This window comes from Alosa alosa, chromosome 10 (genome assembly GCF_017589495.1).
Source record: "Alosa alosa isolate M-15738 ecotype Scorff River chromosome 10, AALO_Geno_1.1, whole genome shotgun sequence".
Taxonomy (NCBI): Eukaryota; Metazoa; Chordata; class Actinopteri; order Clupeiformes; family Clupeidae; genus Alosa; species Alosa alosa.
In genome coordinates, this window is record NC_063198.1 from 31,973,134 (window position 1) to 31,991,222 (window position 18,089).

The 18,089-nt window shown below is 42.1% G+C and overlaps 1 protein-coding gene across 7 annotated transcripts in view; it reads left to right on the forward strand.

Annotated features, from left to right (window-relative positions):
* Nucleotides 1-18,089, forward strand: part of fhit (fragile histidine triad diadenosine triphosphatase) — a 194,734-nt gene that overhangs the window by 139,553 nt on the left and 37,092 nt on the right. For all 7 annotated transcript variants that reach the window (XM_048255823.1, XM_048255825.1, XM_048255826.1 and 4 more), the window contains 2 exons: nucleotides 11,583-11,728; nucleotides 13,056-13,085. In XM_048255823.1, coding sequence (XP_048111780.1) covers nucleotides 11,583-11,728; nucleotides 13,056-13,085 — 176 coding nt within the window. The remainder of the gene's footprint in view (nucleotides 1-11,582; nucleotides 11,729-13,055; nucleotides 13,086-18,089) is intronic.

Below are 18,089 nucleotides of genomic sequence, written 5' to 3' on the forward strand. Positions count from 1 at the left end.
TCTTTGTCTGTCTGTATCTGTGTCTGTGCCTGTGTGTCTGTGTGTGTGTGTGTGTGCCATTGGATTGTCTTTTGTTCATGTGCTGTCTCTAAAGTGTCTCCTCATGTTTTGAATGAAGTGTTAATTGTGTTTCTGCACTTGCTCTGCAGATATCGATGACTCTGCGAGACTATACATGTTTTGCTTCAGCAATGCCATAAGGAACATAATTATTTATTTCTCACTCTCTTCATTAGGATTCAACCAGAAAACATTATGTACACAATACTTAAAAACTCATAAAATATCTAGTCTTTGCTCTGATTCCAGCCTAATTTCAGTCTCAAGCCACTATTCCACTGGATGTGTGGTCTTAGTTTAAGCAGTAAGTCCCGAGAGGCCGTAGGTTACACTGATTTCAGAACAACTAAGGGGCATTGTCAAAAAAAACCCTTAGCTGTTCTAAAATCAGTGTACGGACTCGAGTGGCTTATTACTTTTCTAAAACGGTTACTTCATATATCTGACAAGATTTCTTAAAATACAGCACAGCAGCGAGAAATGTAACGATTTATTCATAGATAATCATTCTTCCGCCAAGAAATATATTTCCTCTATCAGAATGGTTGCCAAGAAACGTCGTAATTCAGCCAATCATAATCAAGGACTGGAACTATTCGTTTTAGAAAGTGTTATACAGTATTACTATTTATTTTTTTATTTAATTTATATAGTATATTTAGTATTTAGTTTTTTAGTTGTTCTAATCTTCTACTGTTATATGTATATACTTATATTTACTCTTTCTGCTGTAAGTGCATGTTGTGTGTGATGTCTGTATGCTACTGAGACCTTGAATTTCCCCTTTGGGATCAATAAAGTATCAACAAAGTATCTGTGGGCAGCCGTGGCCCACTGGTTAGCACTCTGGACTTGTAACCGGAGGGTTGCCGGTTCGAGCCCCGACCAGTGGGCCGCGGCTGAAGTGCCCTTGAACAAGGCACCTAACCCCTCACTGCTCCCGGCGCCCGCCGTTAAAGCAGGCAGCTCACTGCGCTGGGATTAGTGTGTGCTTCACCTCACTGTGTGTTCACTGTGTGCTGTTTGTGTTTCACTAATTCACCGATTGGGTTAAATGCAGAGACCAAATTTCCCTCACGGGATCAAAAAAGTATATATATATATACTATATACTATCTATCTATCTATCATCACGCTAGGGGGAGGCTGGCGACAGAGCTGTCGTCCTCCACCCTGGGCACTGATGGGTATGTCTAGCTCACCAGAGGGTGCTGGCAGATCCAGTTGTGACGGGGGTCTTGAGGTCAGCTATTGACTTCACCGTGGCCCACCCAAAAAACTGACACTTACTCACTTATTCATTTGGCCAATACGTCTTACATACGTCAATTATTACACGGCCTTGTCTCCCCAGAGCAGATTGGGGTCAAGGGAACACCTGTGGCAGCCGCTAATTCAACACACCACTTCTCTGGCTGCTATATGCTAGCCCATTTCCTTAGCCACTATGCTACCATTTTCTTAGCCACTGCTACCACTGACCCTGTGGTGTCGAGAGCATTTTGGCTGGGTGCAGTGAGGAGAGGGTTTAACCTAAATGTGCTGTGCATCCCCAGTGGCCCATTGTACGCCTGGGTGGGAATGTGGTCTCAGTCTGCCTCATCAAGGTTCTCTGAAAATAAATGCCTTTCCCACTAAAGCAGAGAAATATACTCTACCAGCTGGAGCTCCTTAACAAGATATGTCCAATTGTCAAGATATGTCCAAATCTCCTTCCCACTTCTGATACTGATGTGTCAGAACCAGAACCAACTGGCTCCATTGCAAGCTCCATCCTCCCGAGATTGGTCATTATAACTGCAAAACCACCAAATCTATTAAATGCCTAAGACCAGAACCTGAAGTAAATGATGGATTAAGGCACAGTACATGCCGAAGACCAGAACCTGAAGTAAATGATGGATTAAGGCACAGTACATGCCGAAGACCAGGAACCTGAAGTAAAGGATGGATTAAGGCACAGTACATGCGGGCTTAAGACCAGAACCTGAAGTAAATGATGGATTAAGGCACAGTACATGCCGAAGACCAGAACCTGAAGTAAATGATGGATTAAGGCACAGTACATGCCGAAGACCAGAACCTGAAGTAAATGATGGATTAAGGCACAGTACATGCCGAAGACCAGAACCTGAAGTAAATGATGGATTAAGGCACAGTACATGCCGAAGACCAGAACCTGAAGTAAATGATGGATTAAGGCACAGTACATGCCGAAGACCAGAACCTGAAGTAAAGGATGGATTAAGGCACAGTACATGCCGAAGACCAGAACCTGAAGTAAAGGATGGATTAAGGCACAGTACATGCCGAAGACCAGAACCTGAAGTAAATGATGGATTAAGGCACAGTACATGCCGAAGACCAGAACCTGAAGTAAAGGATGGATTAAGGCACAGTACATGCCTAAGACCAGAACCTGAAGTAAAGGATGGATTAAGGCACAGTACATGCCGAAGACCAGAACCTGGAAGTAAAGGATGGATTAAGGCACAGTACATGCGAAGACCAGAACCTGAAGTAAAGGATGGATTAAGGCACAGTACATGCGAAGACCAGAACCTGAAGTAAATGATGGATTAAGGCACAGTACATGCCGAAGTGAGTTAAAGCAAGTTTCTCGTATTTGTAGTTATATTTGTTGTTCTTCAGATCATCAAGAAAATCCCATAAGCGTTTCCTTAACAACAGCAGATGGGCGGTCTGAGCGACTCCAGCATCTGCATCTGTTGCTGGAGTGAAATCATCTGCAACTTCTCTCCCTGTTGTGTTCGCTGCGGCTCCCGATGATGAATGATCCGTGCTGGATGCTAAAATGCGTAGACATTTCATGCCAACGGCACAGTCAGACTACTACAACAAGGCTTTGTTCATCTGAAAGGAACATGATGGGTACCAGTTTGGCCATTTCTTTCTTGTTTTTACACAGTGTCAGCAGTGTGTTCTGGGTGCTGTATGGATTATACCAATACCTGGCTCTGCTGTCCTAAAACGCCGTCTCCAGCAAGGCTGGTAAGAGGGCTTTTGAACATGCCAGCATTTCAAAATCGAATATGTATCTCTGAGCATCTTTCTTTGTGTCTGATCAGTTTAAACAAGGTTCATTCCTAAGTACTGGTGCAATCAGAGGACCTCCCTGCCTGGCAACCAATAAGGTACTGTACTTGGAAAAGCGAAGAGCAATATCACCAGGGCCTCTTTTAAGAATTGGCTCATCTGGGCCAAGATGTTTATTTTTATTTATTTATTTTTTATTGCCAGGGAAGCGCTGTGTGCTCTCTCTTAAGCATTTAAATCAACCATCCTGTCAAAATATACCCCTCACACAACCTTGAGGCATATTAAAGCTTAAATATTTGATGAAATACAGTACAACTCATAACCCTTAATTAGACATGTTTGCCTTTCCGACGTTCAACAATGGATTCAATAATGACTGTGTGTTCAGTAATTAAATGCAAGCTCCCATTCAGTATTCATGGCCCAGACTGAAAGCGAAATGAGCAAAGCCGTTTCTAATGGACTTAACACAAACATGTTGTTGTTTTCATTGCCAGGAAGTAACTGCGTGAGTCAGTGGATCCTACCATCATGATGCCCAAGAGGCTTATTCAGGGTCATTTACTCTGAACTGGTGTCAGTAAAGACACGGCAATGGCCATTACTGTTTTTTTCGTCTCATTCCTGCAGCTAGGTTGAAGCACAACCATCCACAGATGTTTTTTTTTTTTTTTTTCAAAAAGCAAAAGGGTCCTTGTCATTTTTGTCACCACCTGTTCCCCTGTTCCATGTGCTTTACATGGTTTCACTTATAACTCTGATTCGTAGAACGGAGGAGAAACCTGACTTTCCAACCCCTGCCGGTCCACCCTGAACAAGGGGGCTTGATTAATATTGAGTTTGTTGTGCAGCACCGTGCTTTTTAAGTAGCCCCTTTTGGTGTCAAGTGTTTGAGTCAGTTCCAGTGTAGGAATGGATAGTCAAGTGGTCAGCCACAAGTGGCGGGGTACTGAACCACTTCACCGTGACATCGCGGTCGCGAAAATAACTTCTGCGTGTACGTCAGTAAGTAGTGAGACATTTAACTTGCCATAACAAACAAGTATACTCAACTTCTATCTGGAAAAAGACAGGTTTTCATGCTACATTGAAGGTTTCATGGTGATGATTAAAGCCCCTTAGGCCTTAAAGGAGAGCTGCAAAAGCCCTCCAGTAAAACAAATCATAATATTATTATTATTATTATTATTATTATCCAAGGGCGTAGGTTTGGTCTCAGCTTTGGTGGGGACACATCTGTTATCTGACTGTTGTCACAATACCAACATTATTGTTTCAATACCACTAACAAGTGAAGAATCTCGATTTCGATACTTTTGCCATTTTTAAAAATTTGATTTGGTTTGTGTGATTTGTAATTTGTGATCATTCACATCAGTGGCAATCATAGAATTTGATTGACCCTCCACACACACACACACACACATAGAAAGTGATGGTTGTCATAGGTTTCTTTTTCATATTTTGGAATTCATATAAACTATAAACTTTATTGTTAATTATTTATAGTATTTTGTGATCTGCATGATTACTAATAGCTAAACATATTTAGTAATTTGAATACATCATATTGATATTTAAATTATTTGGCTACACTTATCTTTAATATCATCACATTTGTGGTGTGTAAATCTAATTGAGTGCCTGTCACTTTAAGAGGAACGTGAACGCAATTGGCGTGAAACAAAGTTTCTCAAGTGCAAGGATATGTGGATTCAATTCCTCATATTTGCTATGTCATTAGATAAAATAAATGTTCAAAAAAATTAACAAGTCAAAGAAAATCTTTCTGGGATGAGATCATAGAAGAGATAAGTGTCTCGCAATGTTAATTTCTATGAGTATGGAAATGCACCAGTTTATCTTTTATTTATTTGCATTGTGCAGGCCACATTCACAAATACATTAGCCTACATGAACAGAATATAGGAACAGGAAAATGTCTCGGATCCATTGTTTATTGCGACTGCAAGATTGGTAGCCCAATTAGCCTAACAGTCAGTGATGGTGACTTCTATCTGTGCTATAGCCTATGTGACTGTCCATGCGGCACACCCTTATTCAACATGACTCCTAATTTTGGTTGAAAGATTACAGAAGTTAGGTTAAGCTGTGACAATATCATGGCTAATATCCTAACAGCTAATGCTATTTTACACATCCGCATTTGAAAGCCTGGTCACCAGTTGCCAGTCCGCATTTGAAAGCCTGGTCACAAGTGGCCAGTTTGTATGGCTAATTATTTTGCCTAGACTGCATAATGAAAAAGCTTGAAAAAGGGGCAAACATGTACATGCTGAAGGGCAAAGGGAAGATCACAATTTTTTACTCTGGCCTTTTATGGGGTAGGCTATGTAGGCCTATACAGACAGCCCTAACTTACCGTTGTCGTTGGCACCGCTCGCTTGACTGCCAGTGCAAAGTAGCCTGTGCTTTGACACTCTCCGTGCGTGTAGCGTGCGAGTCAGCTGATTTTCAGCAAATCATATGACGACGTTTCTTGTACGCTACTGTCTTGCTGGCTGTCGGAATGATCAGCAGCACAAATGAATTTTGTCATCTTAAAATATTGATTAGGACTAGTCCTTAGCGTCCCACCCTAAATCTACGCCCATGTTATTATCATCATCAGTGGTGAAAGATTATTATGTGGTTTGAATTCATTTACTTTTTAAAATATAAAGCAAGAAAAACACTTTTGTCTGCTACATAGAATTCTCTCATGGACTCATTTGAATCTAATCAGGCTACTTGATGTTGGGCTTGTAGTCAGTGATTATTTGGCTTGTTTAGTTGTTGCATTCTCTTTGTTGTCGGCACGTGCGCATCCCCTCCAGTGGGCACAGGTTATCAGTGAGGACAACATTTCAAAAGGAGACATCTGAGGTTGAATTAATGATGCTAATTAGAAGGAGGCCTGTAGGGGGAAAACACTGTCAGGGAGCAGTCTATTAAAGCCGGTCTCCTGTAGACCCCAACATAGCCTGTTCACCAGGGAGGCGGGACCGCTGACATGGGATTGTTTGTCCCTCGCTGTAAAATTACCCAGTGTCACTTGTGGCTGACAAGGTGCTGTTGACATCGTTTTGGATCAAAAACAGCGAAGTGTCTATTTGGCTGTCAGCCACGGGTACCTCAGATGGGTTCTTTGTGCTGCTAGTGACTGGGGCTATTGCAAAGGCTTAGACACACAGTCTACATACATTACAGACTCAACCTTGGCCTTCATATCCACAGAATAATACAGCATTTTAAAATCGGTCTTTTTAAAAAAAAAGACAAAGAAAAGGTTAGGCATGGTCAAGGTTATGCTATGTCTGGACTGTTGACAGACAACATTTACTGACAAGATGAGATTTTGATATACACACAGACAGACGAGAGTAATTTAAAACTTTATTAATTAATTAACTAATTTATTATTATGTATAATGTATTGTTTGTTTTATTTCAGTTACTGGTATCCACTAAATTGGCAGTTCTTTCTATATAATGTTAAACTACAAGGACTAGTTACCGGTAGTTATTCTGCTTCATTTACATTTCATTTCATTTTTAAAGAAATAATAACTTTTTTTGTTATCTAGTCAAAAGAGCAAACATTACCTCTCCCAAATGGCAATGCCACATTTATGCCCAGTGACTGGCTGCCCACAAGCCTCTGTTACAGTAGTAGACCCCCCCCCCTGCATAATTCATCCACTGCACTTGGTTAGGTCCCAGTTCTCTAGAGACGCTCTTCATCAAGGCCACGTCTGCCTCAGAAAATGACATGCTGGCCCTCTCCTCTCTCTGCGCGTAACCCACACCTTCACCCTCAATCCCACACTATTTGCCATGTCACACTCACTCTGCAAATGGCTAATTGTTGCATTAAATATCATTAGGCGCGCTCTCCGTGGCAATTGGCATTTTCATTTCCAGCCAGGCATAAACGTCCCCCCCTCTCTCCGAGCCTCGGCCGGCGGCTTGGCCACTGCCAGACGTGTTTTTTGTCCGTATTCATTTATTCCCTCGGCCGCCTAATTCCCAGCCACTCCATTTTCTCATCCGTAGATTGGAAACAGAGTGGTGGAGAGGGACAACGAGCGATTCGTGCGGATTCAGGCGGTGTCAGCGTCAGTCGGGAAACATTCAGAAGCAGACAGTCGCCTGAAAAGAAGTCATTCCGAGGGCAGTGTGCTGGCAATCTACATGGCTGCAGATTCCATGCCTGCTGACCCTGGGAGTGAATTAGATGAAAGTGGTCAAATCACTATTATGACGGCGAGTAATAAGATCAGGATGGGGGTTTATTACCCTCCCTCCTCCGTTTCCAGCTGTAGGCACTCAAAAACCTGGCATTTCTTTATCAGAGATTGAAATTGGGTTAGACGGAGTGCAAAGCCGGAGATTAAGGACATCTTTTGGGCAGAGCTCTCACTGTTTCTCTCTCTGCTTTGCCTGTCCTCCTGTGGGGAACGCTCTCCTCAGTGACAGACACGCATTATAAATAGCCAAAGTGCAGTGGATGCATTCGCTTATCAGCAACCTGCTTGGATGTTTTTGTTTGTTTGTTCCTGTTGTTGTCTTTAAATCATATCACTAAAGAATCATTTTAGAGGATAGCTTGGCACTAGGTGTCTATGGAGAGCACAGTTAAAACACTATGATTTGAGTTTTGCTATGAGTTATCAAATGATATAGGCCTCTTAAGAACTCATACACAATTGGGGTACTCACAAACCTATTGTGTGACTCTCTTAGCCACACATGTAATGCATTTTCAACAAGGTGTACTGCCTGAAAAGATGCACATTTGTTAACAATATGCACAACTATACCTTTCGTACACAGTGTCCTGTCCTAAATGAATCGTGTTGATTTATTTATGGCCTGCTTTATCTCTCACGGAAGGGGTGCCAAAAGCGTGCATATGAACAGTTAGGTGTTGTTATTCACCAAAGGACCACTTAAAAGAGGCCGGGGCGCGACAACAACACATGCTTATTCTTGTTTTCTGTAAAAGACCTTGTGAGAGAAAAGAAGAGAAGAAAAGGGAGTGAGTGAGTGAGTACGTTAGTTTCTTCCCCACACCCTGAGAGGCTTCTGGATTCAGAGCTGCTCTTCCTCCAATGATCTTAAATAAAGCTCCCCTGATTCTGTAGCCTCATGGCTAAAAGTGGGATATAGAAAGCAATTACTTGATCTGCCTCATCTCAAAAGGCACATGAAGGCTCACGTTTGCCTGCTATTCATGTCTTTGTGTGTTGGCTGTTGGCAAGCTCTGAACACCTAGACAGGTACACATTGGGGATGTGATCCTGTCATCTAGTTGGCTAATTGTCAACTAGACGTGTGGTGTTCTTATTGTCTTAGTTCAGAATGGGTGGATTCATGATATAGGAATCTGAAAGTATGGAACTGAAATAGTGCAGTGTTCAATTGATCATCAGATGCTCTACTTATCAAGATAACAGACATCTTTGAATCAGTTACTACATGTTTGGGGCATAGTGGGAGAATTGACCTAATTGTAAAGTATGCTTTAGTTTAGGCAATATCTGAACTTCAAATGCATATGTCTGAATGTCAGTCTCAAAACTACAAAGGCATTAAAAACATCAAGGGTAACACTTTATAATAACTACACACAATTCATAATTTATTAAGCCTTTGTTACTTATTAGTTAATGGTTTGTTCATCATTAGTAATTTCTAATTTATCATCAGTAAAGCATTTATTCTTCGTAAATGTGTTGCAAAGCATAAAACGTCCTCACTTTAGATGAGCTCACAAAATATCTTTAACTAACCACTTGTAACTCCTGAGTTAATTATTAATTATAGTATTAGGAAGTGGTTTATAAAATATGTATCCTCACCCTAACTAATCATAGTGCATGTGTACTGTTAAATAATGGAAGTATTGCTTAATCAAAAACATTGCATCATTTATTAATTATTAACAACAATGTATAAACATATTTAAGATATAGGCTTATTTACTATGAACAAACTATTTATAACTGTGTGTACAAATACTTTATTTATGAGAATTAACATAGAAACAATGCTTTACAAATGATGAACAAAGTATTTTGTAATAGTTTGCAACTGGTTTATAATAAAAAAAAAAATGATTTCATTATAAGTGGTTGTTTCATTACTTATTAAGTATAAATCATGTACTTACAAACATCTTTTTTGGATAGTTTTATTTACTATGAACGAACCATTTATAATTGTGTGAACAAATGCTTTACTGATGATAAATTATGTATGAACAAGAAATTACTAATGATGAACAAACCATTAACTAATAAGTAACAAAGGCTTAATAAATGATGAATTGTGTGTAGTTATTATAAAGTGTTACCACATCAAACATCCAAAGTTTATTACCCACACAATTCTCCTCTCCTAGTTGAAACATCCGAGCCAGATTTGGGCATCCCCTGCTTTGCAGAAAGTCAATGTTCTGCAAGCAAAAAGAGGAGATATTTCTTCAGTCTCGGCTGTGAAGTCACTCCATAATTTTTCATTCTCAATGGCTGCACAGCCACAGACACACGCGAAAGAAAGATATCACTTAATGCGCTGTCTGCTCTCCTTCCCGCGTGCCGCACATGCAAGACAGGCAAACTGATCATTTGCGCTGCCGTTTCCGACTCCTGAGATGAGTTTCGTAACCATTGTGCCATGAACTCGGGGATGTAATCATCCACCCCACGCCTACCGAGACGGTGGTTTGTGTACTGCATCTCACTGTGATGGCTTCTTCATGGCTGCCTGTGGATTTCTCTCTCACTTCAATGATTAAACAGTTATATTTTTTACCTATTTATTTATTGAACAAAGTCTGCAGTCCTCATCAATTTGTTCACAGTGGTGGTATGGGCTCTGTGTGTGTGTGTGTGTGTGTTGTACCAATGCATTCCCCCAACACAGTTAATTAATATGCTTGCTGAGAGAACAAGGACATGCAATCATAAGATGAGTCTATGGCATAAAGGTCTAACTCTTGGGGAGACTTAATCAGTATTTTATTTTTTCTCAGTGCTGCTTTACATCCCACATTGACGTTTTTTAACTACCTCTCTCTCATTGCTCCCTTGCACAGTTTTTGTTAGGCAGCTTTGATTACACTTGTGATATGTGAAAGATCACATGCTAATATAACCAGTATAAGCCCCCTTTTTTTGGTAGATCAACCTTCATTATTAGTGCTCTGTTATCTTTTTATGTTGCATTTTTTTGGACCTTTAATGGATGTCTGTCAAAAATAACTACCCAGAACCAAGCAGTTCACTGATCTTTTCTGTTCTCTGTGAACAAGGAGAGTGGTTTTGCCAGCTGGCTTGCCTGAAGGCGTGTATTGATCCGGTGTCCCAGTCTCAAATGTGCCATGTTTTTTCCACCTTTAGACCCCCGCTCACAAAATGCTACAACCACACTGTCATCAAGGGTGTCCTGAACGCTTGATTACTTTTCAGGAAGCAAGTGCACAAAGGCAAAACTTCCCTCAAAGTGTGTGAAACCCTTCAGGACCTTTCTGAAAGTTGAGTTTTGTAAGATGTGGCTTTGTGCGATGTGGTTTTGTGCTTGCTTGTTTGTAATGTAGGGTACGCTGCGCCGCAGAGCGTGATAATACCACCTTAGTTGTTTGGCTTGCTGAACTGCAGTGCTTAGTGATTTCTGCCCAAACAAACACGGCTAATGTGGGCTCCCCTGCCTGTGCTAGCCATTTCTCAGCTGAGGGAGGTGGATAGAAACAAAGGGGGGTAGTCTCTAAACAACACCAAATATCCAAAAACATGTGCCTGAACATTCATCTTTTCCCTATTTATGTGAATGAATAAGCCAACCCGGGCTGCCATTGTGTGTTTCCCCCACTTAGTGTTTTGTTAGTTTGAGCTCCTCTGCTCCTTTTGATCAGATTAATATGTGTGCAGGAAATGGTGACTTATTACACATGAAAACATGTCTATTTGCTGGCTGAAATTATTTATGTTCATGTATTCATCTTTCCACTACACCTTTTAGCTGTTATTGAAAGCCTTCCGTGGATGGATGGAGGTTTGAACGATTGAAGGAAAGAATTTCTGCAGTAGATTCTTCTTATCTTGCCTTCTGTTGTATGTACTCTTGATTCAATGCAAGGCTCAACCCTGTGCCCTTGGCATATTGATCACCTTGTTTATTTCTACACTCATAACCCATATCATAATAAACCATAACCCCATATCACAGTAACTCATGTCATCTGTGGGCTCAGATGTGTCCATGCTACCTCCCCGCAGAGGTGCATAATGTAATCATAACATCCCTGACCCTTACCGCCCCTACACACACACACACACACACACACCTTCTTTCCTTCATGATGCCAACCCTGACCCTCCATCCTGTCACCGCTCCCCCCCACCTCCCTCATCTGTAGACGTCATGTGTGTGTTTTCCTTCATGGCGCCCCCTCTCAGATGTTTTAGTGTGCCCTCTGCGTCCTGTGGAGCGCTTCCGTGACCTCCGCCCGGACGAGGTGGCCGATCTATTCAGCATGACGCAGCGCGTGGCCAGCGTTGTGGAGAAGCATTTCTGCGGCACCTCTTTGACCATTGCCATGCAGGTAAGAGCCCCCGTCCCCCCAACCCCCCTGTCAGAAGCAACGAGTGTTGGGCACACATGACACACACACATACACGTTCACGAGACTATCCACAGCTGTGTGCAGCACGGGAGACGGCACAAAATTAGTGTAAAAATGAGCAATTTATGCTTCCTTCAGTTCACATGAGAATTAATCTCCAAGAAAGGCCAGTGACTTCCAATCCTGCTCTATTATGCGGCTGTTGCCATGGCAATACTCACGCATTGGCAGCTTTGATAATGAATGTTAATATGACAGCCCATAAAGAATGGGGCGCACATCAGTTTAGATTTCTCTTTGTTCGCTCCTTATGCTGATTTAATAATCTCTTTGCTGTTGATTGCGATAAGATGCATAATTCAGGGCCAATTGCACTGAGAACCCAACAGAAGAACACCACCTGCTGGAACAAAATAAGAACAGGCCTTGTTTTTTCCGTCTCATGTTTAAAGAACAGACCTTTTTATTTCATTTGATTCCAGGGTTGCTGTGGTTTTGCATAAGTGTTGATATGTATGCTAATCTCTGGTTTGATTCTGTCTCGGACTGCCGATAGTGCTGATAAAGCCAAAAGATCCGTATTCAGGACAGACTCTAATCACAGATTTCCTTTAGCTTTCTGATGAGATTCGCAGCTGAATCTGACAGCTTTTTAAGTGAGTGTCCTATTACAGGTAAGCCGCTGTTGGTTGCGGGTGCTGTAGGTGTTTGGCAGTATTGTCTGCCGACTTAATATGACAGCCAAATAAATGAGCAGCCCTGAAACAACGGAGTAGAAACCAGTCATACGGGCATAGCACAGCGATGCTTCTCTGCTAGCTTTAGTATCGTATTAATGCTGCCCATCATAATACCTCATTGGAACACAAGGGATCTTGCTGTAATGTCATCTTGATTGCTCAGTATTACTTTAACCTGGAGAGTAAAACAAATCTCCATTATGTTGCACTTATGAAAGAGTGTGACTGTTTAATGAGCTCTAGGATTCTGCTGTGAAGTGTTTGGCCCAAAGAAACCTTTAAGTGTCACATTTCATAAGACGTTTAAGTGACGTGATGGCAGCAATGCCTTAACACATTAATCAGTTCCAAGAATGAATGCGCGTGCACACACACACACACACACACACACACACACACACACACACACACACAATAAGGATCTTCAAATTTGTTTGAATTGTGTGGTTGTGCAAAGTTGTGTGGAAGTGCTGTGATTCATCTGAAATTTAAATGCTGTTGAATTATTAACTGATATATGCCTGAGTTCCCTAGCGCTCCTAATTATCTCGTTCTGTTCCCACAAGGATGGCCCTGAAGCTGGACAGACTGTGAAGGTGAGGGCTTAATTCTGCTCTTCTCTTAAATATATCATGAGGACTCTGTGACAGTTATCTTGTATTAAATAATAATTGTATTTCATTTGCGGGTCCCAAACTCTTGGCATATGAATGATTAACACATCCATTTTTTTAAATGCTTCGTATAACTCTTTGGGTAAGGATGGGATGATGTGGTCTGACCCCCAGGGGGCAGCAGGTAGAGAGCCATCTGTTCCGATCCCACGGTCACCTGAAGTCAGGGTTTATAATATAGGTATTATATAGAGGAGATGGTGCCTCTAATTAGTTGGCAGAATGTGCACTTATGCATTACTGGAAAGACCCTCTAAGTCTGAAAGACTCGACGGCTGTGGGTGTATTTTATTGATATGTGGGGAAGCTTTCACAACACAATAATGACTGGGGTTCCATACATTATCCCTTACTTATAACTGTTAGATAAGTTCTTGTTCTTGTTCTAATTATTGGGAAAATAAGTCCCGACAGGACGAACCGGACCCCGACGTGCTAGCGGACTGGTCTTGCTTTGCCCTGAAAGGACTTATTTTACCTATAATGACCGGCGTTCCATACATTATCCCGCTTATTATACGGCTACTTGCCAAAACGAAAAAATAAACTCCACGATATGTCTCTACACTTATTTGTTACCGTTTCGTCGTAGCTTCTGCTGAGAAACAAATAGTTTGCAGCACACCCTGAACTTGAATCAAACATTCTTTAGAACACAGCTGATCAACCGTCTGCTTTCCCTTTTGAATGAAGTTCCATTGCAAGAAGTGACCGGACTACTTGCGGAGTGATATGAAAGACGTAAATCCAAAGCACAAAATTCGTTGCCAATGATAGCGGTAATTATATGTCAGCAATAATTACATGAATATATTTTACCGTAAAACGTTGGGGAATCCTATTCAAGTCTATGCAGTCCATGTCCAGGCAGCCGGTCAAATAGATAGACTTTAAAAACATGATATTACATTTCAATGCAGTCGTAAGTTGAAATGCCTTGTTGTTAGAACAGACAAGTACTAAAGCAGCAAACATCAAACAAAGCAATGTTACTAGTAATAATATAAAACAGTGCATAATTAGAAGGCTTTGAGGGTTTCTATTTAGAGTGGTGTGTGTGTTCCTGTTCCTGTCGTCGTATGCATGCATGTTATGCAGCGTTATATGCGTGCATACATATTCCAAAGAGCTTCTCATGCTATTACATTTGCAGGGGAGAAGGTTGGAACCGATAGATATTTGGTTTGGTTTGGTTTATTTATTGATATAGGAAGACAAAGGGGGTATCCAAGGGATTACATGTAAAAGCGTAAAAACACTTATTTCCAACATGGTCCCTGATGGAAGAGAACAAGACATACAGTACAAACACATGCAACAGATATCTCATATACACATATAAAATCACATTCCTAAGTCACCTAATTCTCTACTTTATTCCACAGAAAAACTCTAACCCTTTGTTTTAAAAAGCCTTTTTGTTTCTGCCATTTTAATATTAAATGGAAGGCTATTCCATAGCATAATCCCTGTATAAAAGAAAGAGCTACATGCCGCGCTCTTTGCAGATGGTACCTTACAGGAGCGAACACTTGCTCTTGTGTCATGGGTATGTTGAGTATGCACCTTTACAATTTGGGATCCCAAATACTTGGGGGCTACCCCATTGATAATGTTAAACATATGATAACATAAACATATGATCGGTCCAGATTTCTGAGGAGCAGATGACTGTGTTCAGCATCCTGACAGCTTGATGTGTAAATCTGTTACCCAGTCTGGTGGCGCAGGTTTGGAGGCTCCACCATCTTCTCCCAGATGGCAAAAGTTGAGTATGAGGATGAGTGGGGTTCCTCACAATGTCTGTTGCCTCACAAGCCAGAGGCTTGAGGCACCAGTGATTGCTATACGTTGGAGGGTCTCAAGATGGTTGGAGGGAATGCAGCGACCAAACCATGCATCAGATGCTCAGGGTGCTCTCAATGCCTCAGTAAAAGGACATGATGGATGTCTGATGTCTTGTTAAGCTTCTGGAAGAAGCAAAGGTGTTGCTGGGCTATCTTGGTCAATGATGTGGTATTCACAGCAGTACTGTCGATGGTCAGCAGAGAGTGTTGGGTGTAACATCTCGGTAATCTCCTTAGCTTTTTCTACATTTAGGGAAATATTGCTATCTATTAACAAAATGGCCAGTTGATTTATTTCATTTCTGTAGCTGGATTCATCATTGTTGCTAATGAAACCCACTACAGTTGTGTCATCTACAATTTTAATGGAAGTGGTCAGTACTAGCCTGGCTAATGCCAAACCTCATCTCATTGAGATGGGGTCTGGGAACTACAGTACATGTACATTTTCTCGTATTTGAAACGTGGTTTACGAATGCCCAGAGCCGTTCATTGAATGTCTATCAAATGCGTCTGTCGTAGCTCATAGCCACTTCGGTGTGTCATCATTGGCCCCCTCGCGTTGAGGTGAAAACAAAGTCCATGGAATCCAGGCTGCCTAGCAACGTGAATAAAGTCGCGCGTGTAAGGCAGCATGGGGAAACCCAGGCTAGGTCAGTACTGTAATTTGGTGCATAGTCATACTGTAAGTCATTTCGCTCATGCTCAGTGTGGTGGTGCCCGCTGTGTCATGGCCGATCCTTACTGACTGTGGTTTCTCCAGTTACAGGGTGAGGTGTCCAGCAGGTTCAGTTTCCTTCCCAGCTGCTGAGGGATGATTGTTTTTGACTTCTGAACAGCATTTTCACATATGAGTCTTTTTTGTCCAGATGGGTAAGGCCTAGGTGAAGGGCAGTTGAGATCGAGTCAACAGTGGACCGGTTTGCACAGTACGCAAACTGAAAGGTGAAGCGTGGGAGGAGGGATGGATTGTATCCACAGTAGTCCATGGTCTCTCAAAGCACTTCACAATGGTGCAACAGGACCATAGCCATGGAGGCAGGATGGACATGACTTCTGAGGCTCAGGTATGATGGAGGGTGTCTGTGAGGCTTGTGGGCAGGGATGGATTACTGCACGGGCCTACCGGGCCTAGGCCCAGGGGCCCAAGAGGTCAGGGGGCCCTGAAGCCCAAGCCTTTGCATGGAGTCATTGCCTCAATATCAACAAATCAGGATGTAGGCTATGAATCTGATTGAATTTAGTATTGGCCATCCCCAAAATGCACCAGAATACAGGAAATCACATCAAACAAATTCAAAATGTTCTGGGGGAGGACCCCCAAACCCCCCCTCCAACATATGCGACAATTAGTGGGGGCCCCTTAATACATCTAGGCCCAGGGGCCCGAAAGTTCATAATCCGTCCAAGTGTGTGGGGGACACCAGCCGGACTCAAAGGAGGTGTTGAACATGTCCGCGAGGCTACGAAGGGCTACTAAACCTGGGGGGTGGAGGGGATGGTGTCCTCTGTGCTAAACACACACTGCATTGGGCGAACTGTAGAGGGGGAATGGTACATTCTGGTGTCTATGGAGTTGTCAATGGAGTATTGGCAAGCAGGACGGTTGGAATTGCTGGTCTTTTTGGTCAGTGCAGTCCAAGCAGTCGCAAAACAATGGGGGGGGGGGGGGGTAAATGGCCAGATGCACAGGGCTCTCTGATCATCTCTCTGAGCTCACATCATCAGCACTCTCTGGTGATGACATTACGTCACCTGGACACACTAGCAGACACTTGCGTACTTGTTGACTTGAAACGTATTCCACTGGCTTAAGCCTCATGGGGCCAAGGGAAAGCCACAAATCACCACACTTGATTAGCTAGATTAGAGCAATTTAGGCTGTCTGCCTGTTTTTTGATGATCATGCTCTGTCTAAATTTTGACTAGGAATCTGTTTCATTTATATTCATTCTTATGTATGTGGCTCACGTGGAAGATTTGCTGGCAGTTTTAAATTTGAGCTGATGTAGCAAAAAGTGCACGTCAGCAAGGAATATAATTCAGGATTAGCGTTACCATTATATGATTGTCAGACTTGCTTGCAAGATGCAGGGATGTACCAAAAAACAAAAACAAAATAAATGAGGGGATCTAAACTAACAAGGACCTTCAGTTCAAGACTGAAAGCGTAGGGCCAGCATGGCCATGGTCACTGACCATTTAGTTGCTAGGTGGTTGCTAGGTAGTCACACAAATGCTGGCAGCCTGATACACATAAATGTGCTACACTCCAATTCCTGATTAAAAACCATCTGCTAGACCGCTGTGTGTAAATAGATGTGGCATTACCCGGCACTATAAACACGTGCAGACTCCAGTCCCTTACAGTCCAGTCCGCTAGACAGGAGTGTAAGGTCAACATGTATTATCTGTTCCTTAATCGTTATCGGAAGTGTGTGTTGCGTCCATTCGCTGCTACCTGTGGGAACGTTCCCTGGCAGCACGGTCCCCTGGGAAAATCCCTAGCAAACATTTATATAACACATACACAAACTGCCTACCTACACCTGTCCTGAATCTGAAGTCTAACAAGAAAGAAGCTCAACAATTCCTGTGCTTTTAACGTTTCATTTTTTATCCCCTCTCTTAAAGTTGCAGTGCTAATTACCATATTGAATATATTAATAATGCTGCTGCTAATGTGCTCTGTCTTTTTTATTGCATATAAAGTGCCGCATTAATTATGCATTTATGGCACTTGCCATGAGAGCCAGCTCCAGCCTGGGCTGAGGTGTAATATTGAAATGTTAATGATGGAATTTCAGAAAGGACCATAAAATACAACAGAGACATCCAAGGAAGGAGTTCCCAAGCCTGGAGGTGGTAGGTCAGTGGTCAGTGAATGCCATCGCATATCGAAAATAATGTGACGACAATCCACACATGGATTAAACATTTGATGCATCCTGGGCATGACCTCACCTTCTGACCTTTTGCAACAACAACAACTAAAAAAGCACCGACAAATACAGCTGAATAGAAAATGCCATTTACAGGATATCTGATTAGGCTGTGAAATGCAGACATAATAGGAGTT